The sequence below is a fragment of the Panthera tigris genome, chromosome X (genome assembly GCF_018350195.1).
Source record: "Panthera tigris isolate Pti1 chromosome X, P.tigris_Pti1_mat1.1, whole genome shotgun sequence".
NCBI classification, from domain to species: Eukaryota; Metazoa; Chordata; class Mammalia; order Carnivora; family Felidae; genus Panthera; species Panthera tigris.
In genome coordinates this window covers 55,135,032-55,147,298 of record NC_056677.1, presented here as the reverse complement: position 1 = coordinate 55,147,298, position 12,267 = coordinate 55,135,032, and the positions used below count along the sequence as shown (strand labels likewise).

The 12,267-nt window shown below is 38.7% G+C and overlaps 2 protein-coding genes across 2 annotated transcripts in view; one reads left to right on the top strand and one right to left on the bottom strand.

The window, feature by feature from the left end:
- OPHN1 (oligophrenin 1) overlaps positions 1-12,267 on the top strand; it is a 564,403-nt gene that overhangs the window by 176,885 nt on the left and 375,251 nt on the right. The window lies entirely within an intron of this gene.
- On the bottom strand, positions 3,629-4,148 carry LOC122235316 (glycine cleavage system H protein, mitochondrial-like). Its single transcript, XM_042974016.1, is given in 1 exon segment — positions 3,629-4,148. A coding segment is annotated over 1 exon segment (498 nt). The 3' UTR covers positions 3,629-3,650.

Here is a 12,267-nt window from a genome sequence, read left to right as displayed (position 1 = left end):
CTATGATTGCTGTGTTTCTTAGATTACACATATGTGTGAAATCATATGGTATTTGTCTTTCTCTGACTTATTTTGCTTTGCATAATATACTCTAGCTCCATCCACATCATTGCAAATGGCAAGATTTTATTCTTTTAGGTGGCTAAGTAATATCATTGTATATATATACCACCTCTTCTCTTTATCCATTCATCAGTCAATAGACATTTGGACTATTTTTATAATTGGCTGTGTAGATTATGCTGCCATAAAGATTGAGGTACATGTATCCCTTTGAATTAGTATTTGTGTATTCTTTGGTAGTACCTAGTAGTGCAGTTGTTGGATCTTTGGGGAGTTTTATTTTTAACCTCTTAAAGAACCTCCATACTGTTTTCTAGAGTGGCTGCAGCAGTTTGCATTGGCACCTAGAGTGCAAGAGGGTTCCCCTTTCTCCACATTCTCATCAACACCTGTGGTTTCTTGTGTTGTTGATTTTAGTCATTCCAGCAGGTATAAGGTGATATCTCATTGTAGTTTTGATATGCTATCCCTGATGATGAATGATGTTGAGCATCTTTTCACGTGTCTCTTGGTTATCTGTGTGTCTTCTTTGGAAAAATGTCTGTTCCTGTCTTCTTCAGATTTTTAATTGGATTATTAGTTTTTTGCATGTTGAGTTTTATAAGTTCCTTATATATTTCGGTTACTTACCTTTTATCAGATGTTATTTGCAGGTATCTTCTCTCATTCTGTAGGATAGTGGATGTCCCTGTCTAGTTATTGACTGTAGAAGAAAAGCTTTTTGGTTTTGTTGATTGTTTCCTTCACTGTGCAGAAGTTTTTTTTTTTTTATGAAGTTCTAATAATTTATTCTTGCTTTTGTTTCCCTTGCCTCAGGAGATGTATCTAGAAAGAACTTTCTAGGGTTGATGTCATATAGTTTACTGCTTGTGTTTTCCTCTAGGATTTTGATGGTTTCCTGTCTCACATTTTGGTTTTTCATCCATTTTCAATTTATTTTTGTAGATGGTGTAAGATAGTGGTCCAGCTTCATTCTTTTGCATGTCTCTATCCAGTTTTCCCAGAATTAATTTTTGAAGAGACTCTCTTTTTCACATTGGATATTCATTCCTGCTTTGTTGGAGATTAATTGACCATAGAGTTTGGAGTTTATTTCTGAGATATCTATTATGTTCCATTGTGTCGTTTATTGTGCTAGTACCACAGTGTCTTGATCTCTACAGCTTTGTAATATAATTTGAAGTCTAGATTTGTGATGCCTCCAGCATTGCTTTTCCTTTTCAAGGTAACTTTGGGTATTTGGAGTCTTTTGTAGTTCTATATAAATTTTAAGATTGTTTGTTCTAGCTTTGTGAAAAATACTGGTGGTATTTTGATAGGGATTGCATTAAATGTGTAGATTCCTTTGGGTAGTATAGAAAATTTAATAATATTTGTACTTCCAGTCCATAATCATGGAATGATTTTCCATTTATTTGTATCTTCTTCAATTTCTTTCATCAGTGTTTGACAGTTTTCAGATTACACTTCCTTCACCTCTTTGGTTAGGTTTATTCCTAGGTATCCTATGGTTTTTGGTGCAGTTGCAAATGTGATTGATTCCTGAATTTCTCTTTTTGCTTCTTCATTACTGATAAATAGAAATGCAACAGGTTTTTTTTAATTTTGTATCTTGTGACCTTATTGAATTTGTGTATCAGATCTTGCAAGTTTTTGATTGAGTCTACATATACTACATATGTATCTACATATCTACATATACTGAAAGTTGGATTTCTTCCTTGCCTATTTGGATGCCCTTTCTTTATTTTTATTGCCTGCTTGCTAGGAATTCCAGTACTATTTTAAGTGACAGTGGTGATAGTGGATGTCCCTGTCTAGTTCTTGACTGTAGAAGAAAAGCTCTCAGTTTTTCCCCATTGATGATATTAGCTGTGGTTTTCTTATATGGCCTTTATTATTTTGAGGTATGTGTCTTGTAAACCTACATTGTTGAGGGTCTTTTTCATGAGTGAATGTTGTACTTTGTCAAATGCTATTTGTCCTTCTATTGAAGCAATCATATGGTTCTTGTCCTTTCTTTTATTAATGTCATGTATCACAGTGATTTATTTGTGAATATTGAACCACCCTTGAAACCCACATTATCATGGTTAACGATTTTTTTAAATTTTTTTTTAAATTTTTTTTTTTACGTTTATTTATTTTTGAGACAGAGAGAGAGACAGAGTATGAACAGGGGAGGGGCAGAGAGAGAGGGAGACACAGAATCGGAAGCAGGCTCCAGGCTCTGGGCCATCAGCCCAGAGCCCGACGCGGGGCTCGAACTCACGGACCGCAAGATCGTGACCTGAGCTGAAGTCGGAGGCTTAACCGACTGAGCCACCCGGGCACCCCACGATTATTTTTAATATATTGTTGGATTTGGTTTGCTAGTATTTTATAGAGAATTTTTGCATCCATGTTCATCAGAAGTATTGGCTTGGAGTTCCTTTTTTTTGTGTAATCTTTATGTGACTTTTGTATGAGGATTATGCCTGCTTTTTACTATGAATTTGGAAGATTTACTTCCTTTTCTATTTTTTGGAATAGTTTGAAAAGGAAAGTATAAAGTCTTCTTTATTTATTTTATTTAGTTTTTTTTTTAATGTTTATTTATTTTTGGGACAGAGAGAGACAGAGCATGAATGGGGGAGGGGCAGAGAGAAAGGAAGACACAGAATCGGAAGCAGGCTCCAGGCTCTGAGCCATCAGCCCAGAGCCTGACGCGAGGCTCGAACTCATGGACCGCGAGATCGTGACCTGAGCCGAAGTCTGACGCTTAACTGACTGAGCCACCCAGGCGCCCCTATTTTATTTAGTTTTTAAAATACAAATTAATTAACATACTGTTGGTTTCAGGAGTAGAACTCAGTGATTCATCGCTTACATATAATACCCAGTGCTCATCCCAACAAACGCCCACTTTAATGTCCATCACCTATTTAGCCTATCCCCCCACCCACCTCTCTTCCAGCAACCCTCAGTTTTTTCTCTCTCTCTCTTTTTTTAAGGGTCTCTTATGGTTTGCTTCCCTCTCTGTTTGTTTTTTTTTTTAAGTTAAATGTTTTATTATTAAACTATTTATCTTCCTGCAAGGCTGTTGCTTCACCATATAAAAATAGCACCAACAAGCACAGTATATTACAAAATTAAGATAATATTGTTCTTTATCTGACACTATACAACTAACAACCTTTCTCCACTGCCATTTATTTCCAATGGACAGATCATTTAAGTATTTTGATCCCAATCCAGGGATAGATGTAAGCAAGTGAAAATTCCCAAAAGTTTAAGATGACAGTGTTATCCTTGAATTACATAGTTTTTATAACTAATTTTTAACCACAGATAATTTCAGGATTCTGAATATTATAACTGGAGCCTAGCCTAAAAATCATAGGGTGTTGTAAAAAGATACATATTGTGTTTATCTGCAATCGTTAGAAAGTTAAGGGGTGTTTTCTTTCATTAACATTGTTGCAAGTAGTTTCTTTTTGCACTGGTATTGCTAAAAGTTGCCATTTTAAATCTTCTGTGCACCACTAATTTAAAACAACTATGCTAGATTAAGTTGTTTCATAATAGTTTATTTAGGGGTTCCATTTTTACTCCTCAATAAATTTTATGTATTTCTCATATGCTTCTTCACTCATCAATTCATCCAGTTCTGAAGGATTACTGAGTGTTTTCTTGATCAGCCAACCATCTTCATAACAAGATTTGTTGACAAGTCCTGGATTTTCTGCAAGAGCTTCATTAATTTCAGTTACTTCTCCTGATAGAGGAGAATAGAGTTCACTAGCAGCTTTCACACTTTCCAAAGCACCAAACTCCTCTTGCTTCAATTTTGTCCCAACTTCAGGCAGACTACAGTAAACAACATCTCCCAAAGCTTCCTGTGCAAAATTGCTGATTCCCACTGTTCCAATACCATTTTCTGTTATTATCCACTCATGTTTGTCTGTGAATTTACGCACAGACAGCAGAGCGGAGCCCGTGCGAAACATCCGGAGGGCACCCGCCCTCAGCCCCCAGGGCCGCGGCAGGCAGGCCCGCAGGCTGCAGGCCTTAGACCAAATGCTCTACACTGCTCATAGCGCCATGTTGCCAGAGGTGAGGGGCCGCAGTCTCTGTTTTTATTAAGTTGTCTTTAAATGTTTGGGAGAATTTGCCTGTTAAGCCAGCTGCCCTTGCACTTTCTTTTGTTGGGAAATTTTTCATTACTGATTCAATTTCTTCACGTTTTCTATTTTTTCTTGTTTCAGTTTTGCTACTTTATATATTTCTTTAAAAAGTTTTTTTAGGGGCACTCGGGTGGCTCAGTCGGTTAGGCGTCGACTTCAGCTCAGGTCATGATCTCACAGTTGGTGAGTTTGAGCTCTGCATCTGGCTCTGTGCTGACAGCTCAGAGCCTGGAGCCTGCTTCAGATTCTGTGTCTCCCTCACTTGCTGCCCCTCCCCCACTTGTTGCCCCTCTCTCTTTCTCTCTGTCAATAATAACGTTAAAATTTTTTTTAAACTCTTTAATGCTTTATTTATTTTTGCGAGAGAGAGAAAGAGAGCGCAAGTGGGGGAGGGTCAGCGAGAGAGGGAGACACAGAATCTGAAGCAGGCTCCAGGCTCTGAGCTGTCAGCACAGAGCGTGTCGCGGGTCTCAAACCCACAAACCGTGAGATCCTAACCTGAGCCGAAGTTGGATGCTTAACCGACTGAGCCACCCAAGCGCCCCTATGTATTTCTACGAAGTTATCCATTTCTTCCAGGTAGTCCAATTATTTACTATATAGTTTTTTTTTAATATTCTATTACAATTGTTTGTATTTCTGTGATGTTTGTTGTTATTTTCCTTTCCCATTTGTGATTTTATTTATTTGGGTCCTTTCTTTTTGCTTTTTGGTAAGTCTGGCTAGCAGTTTATCAATTTTATTAGTTTTTTTCAAAGAACCTACTCTTGGTTTTATTGATTTTTTCCTATTGTTTTTTTAGTTTCTATATCATTTGTTTCTGCTCTAATCTTCATTACTTCTTTCCTTCTGCTAGCTTTAGGTATCATTTATTGTTGTTTTTCTAGCTTCTTTAGGTTTATCTTAGGTTGTTTATTTGAAATTTTTGTTGCCCCTTAAGATAGGCATGTATTGCTATATGCTTCCCTCTTAGGACCACTTTTGCTGCATCCCAAAGGTTTTGGACCATTGTGTTTTCACACATTTCTTTCCATGTTTTTTGTTTGTTTGTTTGTTTATTCTTTGATTTTCTGGTTGACCCATCCTGTATTTAGTATCTTTTAATTTCCATGTATTTGTGGTCTTTCCAGATTTTTTCTTGTGGTTGACTTCAAGTTTTATGGCATTGTCATCAAAAAAAAATGCATGGTGTGATCTCAGTCTTTTTGTATTTGTTGTGTATTGATTTGTGACTTAGTATGTAATCTCTTTTGGAGCATGTCCCATGTGCACTTGAAAAGAATGTGTATTTTGTTGTTTTAGGTTGGAATATTCTTAATGTATCTGTTAAGTCCATCTGGTCCAGTCTGTTATTCAAAGCCAGTTTCCTTGTTGATTTTGTTTAGATGATTTTCCTCTTGATGTAAATGGTGTGTAAACATTCCCTACTGTTATGTATTATTATCAATTGGTTCCTTTATGTTTATTAGTAATTGTTTTATATATTTGGGCACTCCCATTTTGAGTGTATGAACATCTATAGTTGTTAGATTTTGTTGTTGCATTGTTCCTTTTATGACTATATCATGCCCTTTTTTCTCTTGTTGCATTCTTTGTTTTAAAGTCTAGCTTGTCCAATATATATATATTGCTACACTGGCTTTATTTTGATTTCCATTTGAATGATGAATGTTTCTCCATCTCCTTACTTTCAATCTGCTGGTGTCATTAGATCTCTAGTGAGTGTCCTGTATGCCTCATATAAATGGATCTAGTTTTTTTTGTTTTTTTTTTTTTTCCTTTCTGACACCCTGTGTGTTTTGATTGGAGCATTTACTCTATTTACATTCAGAGTAATTGTTGATAGATTTGTATTTGGTGCTACTTTATTACTTGTTTTTCATTGTTTCTAGAGATTTTCTCTGATCCTTTTTTATCTTTGTCACTTTTATTCTATTCGTTCCTCTCAAAGAATTTCCTGTAATATTGCTTGCAGTTTGGGTTTAGTGGTCATGAACTCCTTTAGTTTTTGGTTTTCTGGGAAACTCTTTATCTGTCTTTCTATTCTGAATGATAGCCTTGCTGGATAGAGTATTCTTGGCTGTAGATTTTTTTCCACTCAGCACATTGAATATATCATGCCACTGCCTTCCGGCTTGCCAAATTTCTGTTGAGAGAGCTGCAGCTAACCTCATGTGTCCTCTCTTGTAAATTAGGGACTTACTTTGTCTTTCTGCTTTTAAGACTTTTTCCCCATCACTATATTTTGTCAATTTAATTACATTATGTGTTGGTGTTGGCCTGCCTTTGTTGATTTTGATGGGAGTTCTTTATGCCTCCAGGATCCAGATGTCTGTTTCCTTCCCCAGATTAGTGACATTTTCACTTATTACTTTCTCTAGTAAATTTTCTGCCCCTTTTCTCTTTCTTCTTCTTCAGGGGCTCCTGCAATATGAATATTATTACATTTGATGGAGTCACTGAGTTCTCTAAGTCTATTTTTGTGTTCTATAATTCTTCTTTAAACCTTCTGTTCATTGTGTCAAGCCTGTTTCCAATCTTAGTTACTGCATTGTTCATTTCTGTTGGATTCTTTTTTAATTTTTTTTTCTCTGAGGTAAAATTCTCCTTGATGGCTTCCATTCATTTCTCAAGACCAGTGAGTATCCTTATGATTATTGCTTTAAATTCTCAGTCATGTTACTTATATCTGTTTTGCTTAGATCTCTGGCCAGGGCCTTATCTTGTTTTTCATTTGTAGTAAATTCCTTCATTTTGGCATTTTGTCTAAGTCTCTGTCTTTTTCTGTGTTAAAAAAGTCTGTTCTGTTTCCTGTTCCTGAGAATAATGGCTTTATGAAGTAGAGATGATGTAGTGTGCAGAGCCTGGAGCTTCAGGGAGTGTTTCTGCCATGTGCTCATGCACTCTGTTCTGTGTTTTGACTGCTCTATCCTTCAGGCCAATTGTCTTCAGAGGCTCTCCTTGCCTACAGTGGGCATTGTTTGGTCCTTGACCATAATGTGACAAGGTTTAACTAGGTATGGTCCGGTCTGCTTGTGAAAAGAGACTGGATCCTTCTTCCACTAGAACTGAGGCTTTGCAGAACTCTCTGGTCAGGAGACATGGTGCGGGCAGGGGTTTCTTCTGGTCTTTTGGGGAAGGGGCCAATCATGCTGGGACTAAGTCTAGCTTGACTGAGAAGGGTAGTCCTGCTAGAGTGCAGTGGTCTGAGATTTTGTGTAAGCAAGTTAGGTAGCCTGTGTTGGCCCTGAGCTGCCTCCTGTATGTGTCTCTGTGTTTATCCTGAGGTGCAGGGGAGGGAAATGGCTCCAGCCAGCATCTTTATTCCTGGAGAAGTGTCACCCTGAATGTTGCTTCTTAGGGAAGCACTCAGAGAACAGCACATAATCTTCCCACTCTGTGCCTCAGGTGTTTTTCAGATTGTTCTTTCCATGCTGTCTGTCTCTGTGTTTTTTTGCCTGACTTCTCACCAGGAACAGCCCAGTTCCCTTTGGGCTCTATTTCTGCCAAGCCTGCTGACGTTTAAAACTGCATGCTTTAGGGATGTGTTGTGGGCAGGGGCTTGTGTGGGACTTCTAGGGGACACATGCTGTGACCACCATGCTGGGACTGAAGCAAGCTTGACTGAGCTGGGTAGTCCTTACAGCATTCAGGGGTGTGGGGATTGTAATCAAATTAGGCAGCCTGTTTTGGCCCTGTGCAGCTTCCTGCAGGTGACTCTGTGTTTATGCTGAGGGGAGGAAGGGAAATGGGACCAGCTAGCTCCTTTGTCACCAGAGAGGCATCTGTGTGAGTGCTGCCTCTCAAGGAAGCTTTCAGAGAAGAATGAGTAATCTCCCCACTGTGTATCCCAAGAGTTTATTCATATTGGCCTTTCCATGCTGTCTACCTCCCCCCTTTTTGCCTACCTTCTCTCTAGGAGCAGTGTCATTCCCTCTCAGCTCTATCTCAACCAAAACTGCTGACATTTAACGTTTTTTTTTTTTTTTTTTTTAATTTATTTTTGGGACAGAGAGAGACAGAGCATGAACGGGGGAGGGGCAGAGAGAGAGGGAGACACAGAATCGGAAACAGGCTCCAGGCTCCGAGCCATCAGCCCAGAGCCTGACGCGGGGCTCGAACTCACGGACCGCGAGATCGTGACCTGGCTGAAGTCGGACGCTTAACCGACTGCGCCACCCAGGCGCCCCAAACTGCTGACATTTAAAACTCTAGACTTTGAGGCTTGCTGGTTGCAGGATTTCAGGAAAGTCAGCCACTCTCATTTTCCCAGTCAATGGCTTTGGAGAAATGTTCTTCTTCTCTGTCCCCCTGTGTGCTTCCCTGTCTCTTGCCCTTCTCTGTGACCATGGCTCACTCCCCTCTACAGCACCCATAATCCTTTTCTCCCTGAAACCATGTCTTTACACTTCCTACCTTCTTCCATGTGGCTTATTCTCTCCCTTTAGTTTTGGAGTCTGTTCTGTCAGTCTTCAGGTTGATTTCTTGGGTGTTTGGGATAATTTGATAGTTGTATCATTGTGTTCATGGGTTGAGACTAGCCCGGGGTCCTCCTACTCTGACACCATCTTTCAACCTCCTGATTTAGTTTTCTTTGATTTTAGCCTGGTAGACTCCCTTTATTGACTGGTAGACTCCCTTTATTGACTGGTAGACTCCCTTTATTGATTGATTGATTGACTGACTGATTGATTGATTGATTGTAGGACAAATTTGCCAGCAACAAATTCAGTTTTTGTTTATCTTAATTTCCTCTTTATTTTTTAGGAGGTTAATATTGGTAGATGTAGAATATCTTATAATCTGCCCCAAGGATTTTTTTTAAAAAAAGTTTATTTTGAGAGAGAGTGCACATGTGCAAGTGGGGGAGGGGCAGAGAGAGAGAATCCCAAGTAGGCTCTGCACTGTCAGCACAGAGTCCGATGCAGGACTCAATCCCTCAAAGCGCAAGATCATGACATGACCCGAAATCAAGATTCAGTCACTTAACCAACTGAGTCCCCTAGGCACTCCCTCCTCCCAAGCATTCCCTTTACTGTCTGATCCTTCATGATTCCTGATGAAAAATTCAGCAGTTAATCTTACTGAGAATTCCTTGTTCATGGTGAGTCTTTTTTTTTCTTTTTTAAAAGATTCTCTCCCTTTATCTTTCAATAGTTGACTATGATGCTTTTAGGTGTATATTTGTGATTTTATCTTCCTTTAACTATATTGAGCTTGTTGGGAGTGAAGATGAGTTTTATTTTTATCAAGTGTGACAATATTCTTTCTTCTTCTTCCTCTCCTATTGTAGGATTCCCATTGTCTGTATTTGTTATATTTATGGTGCCTTTTAGGTCTCTGAGGTTCTGATAATTTCTTCATTTTTTCTTTCTGTTACATAAACTTGGTAATCTTAATTGACCTGTCTTTAACTTCACTGATTCTGCCTAAATCAAATATTGAGCTTCTGTAGTAAATTTCTCATGTTTATTATTGTATTTTTTAATTATAGAATTTTTAGTTGGTTCTTTTAAAATATTTTCCAACTCTGTTGATATCTGCATTTGATGAGACATTGTTCTTATTCTCTCATTCAGTTTTTTTAGACATGGTTCCCTTTAATTCTTTGAAATATTTAGAATAACCAACTTAAGGGGCACCTGGGTGGCTTAGTCAGTTAAGTGTCTGACTTCGGCTCAGGTCATGATCTCATGGTTCGTGGGTTTGAACACTGCATCGGGCTCTGTGCTGACACCTCAGAGTCTGGAGCCTGCTTTGAATTCTGTGTCTCCTTCTGTCTCTGCCCCTCCTTGACTTACACTCTGTCTCTGAAAAATAAATAATAAAAACATTTAGAAAAAAGAATAACGAACTTAAAATCTTTGTCTAGTAAGTCCAATATCTTCATCATGGACAGTTCAGTTGATTACATTTTTAATTTTTAAAAATATTTATTAATTTTTGAGAGAGAGAGACAGAGCATGAGCCGGGGAGGGGCAGAGAGAGAAGGAGACACAGAATCTGAAGCAGGCTCTAAATATCTGAACTGTCAGTACAGAGCCCCATGCAGGACTCGAACCCATGAACTGTGAGATCATGACCTGAGCTAAAGTTGGAGGCTTATCCAACTGAGCCACCCAGGTGTCCCTACATTTTTTGAGTATAAGCTAATGTTTCCTGTCTCTGTGTGTTTCCTCATTTCTTGTTGAGAAGTGTACATTAATATTATATAATGTGACAACTCTGGAAATAAGATCATCTCTCTTTGCCCATGGTTTGCTCTGTCTATTGTTGTTTGCTTATTTATTGGTTTCCTGAGCTAATTCTGTATTAAAGTCTGTATTTTTTGTTGTGTGCAGCTGCTGAGGTCTTTTGTAGGTTACCTCTGTGACCAGCTAATGAGTGGACAAGGATTCCATGAAATATCTTGAGCCGGCAAGTTTCTCAGCCTTTGGTGAAGGGCTTTGTTGGTGTGTGTTATGGTATGACCTCAACATTCAGCCAGTCAGTTTACAACTCTGCCTGCCATTCTCTCCCTGCTTGTTCAGGGCCTCAAGTTCAGATAGAACTGAGAGATTAGGGCCTTCTTAAATCTTTAATGGACATAGATACAGCCTGGGGTGTTCACACATTCCTTTGCATGCACATGTCTTTCTAGATTCTTAGGAATAGTTTGTACTTTTGCAAAGGCCCTGTGCATGTCATTTTCCAAATTGTCATTCTCTAATTTTTTTATGAAGGGTTTTGTGTTCCTGGACCCAATTCCAATTTATTTTTGGGAGTGGTTTCCCCACAGTAACAAGCAGTTCTCTGGACATCAGCTAGATGTCCTACCATTCAACTCAATTACAACACTATATACCTGGAAACCAGATTCTACAGGTTAAGGGTTCAGTCGTACAAGACTACACTACTACTTTCAGGTATCAGTCACAAGTCCAGTGCTTCTGACCAACTGATTATAAACCAGTGTTTCCACAATACCCTTCTTAGGTTTGATTAATTTACTAGAGTGGCTCACAGAGCTAAAATATTTTACGTTCTAGATTATTGGTTTATTATAAAAGGATATAATATAGGAACAGCCATATGGAAGGTATGTATAGAGCATATTATGCAAAAGGGTGTGGGGCTTCCATGCCCTGTCTGAGTGTACCATTCTCCCCACTTCTCCTCCACATATTTACTAACCTAGAAGTTTCCAGAACCACATCCATTTTGGTTTTTATGGATACCTAGGGATGATTGATTAAATCATTGGCCATTGGTGATTGATTCAGCCTCCAGCCCCTCTCTCCTCCCAGAGGTCAGAGGGACCCAGAGGTCAGGGGAGTGAGAATGAAAGTTCCAATGCTCTAATCACATAGTTAGTTATCCTGGAAATCAGTCTCCATTTTTAGGTGTGGTCCAAAAGTCATTCTAATAACCTAACAAAAGACAATTTTATGGCTGTCATCACTTTGGTATTCCAAGTGTTTTGGGAGCTGTCAGCCAGGAACTGTGGATAAAGACAAAATATATATGAGAAATGTATTTTTGTCATCTGAATGATCAAACACACACACATACACACACACACACACACACACACACACACACATATATATATATATATTTTTTTAATTTATTTTTGAGAGAGAGAGAGAGAGAGAAAATGTGAGCAGGGGAGTGGTAGAGAGAGAGAGAGACACAGAATCTGAAGCAGGCTTGAGTCTCTGAGCTGTCAGCACAGAGCTCGATGTGGGACTCAAACTCACAAACCACAAGATCATGACCTGAGCTGAAGTCAGATGCTTAACCGACTGAGCCACCCAGGTGCCCCTCAAAATATATTTCTTATAAATCATAATATCACACCAAATACTTTGATCAACCTCTTGATAACTCCAACTTTTACATTGCTTAAGGCCACCACAGTTTTTAAAAATTTCAGGTAACTGTTTTTGACAAATGCCCCAATAGCAGCACTGTTTACACAGAATGAGCTTTGGGTAAGGAGAGAGACTATTCTTAATAATGGAATTTTCAGGACCTCTCAAAATGGGCAAATAGTGAT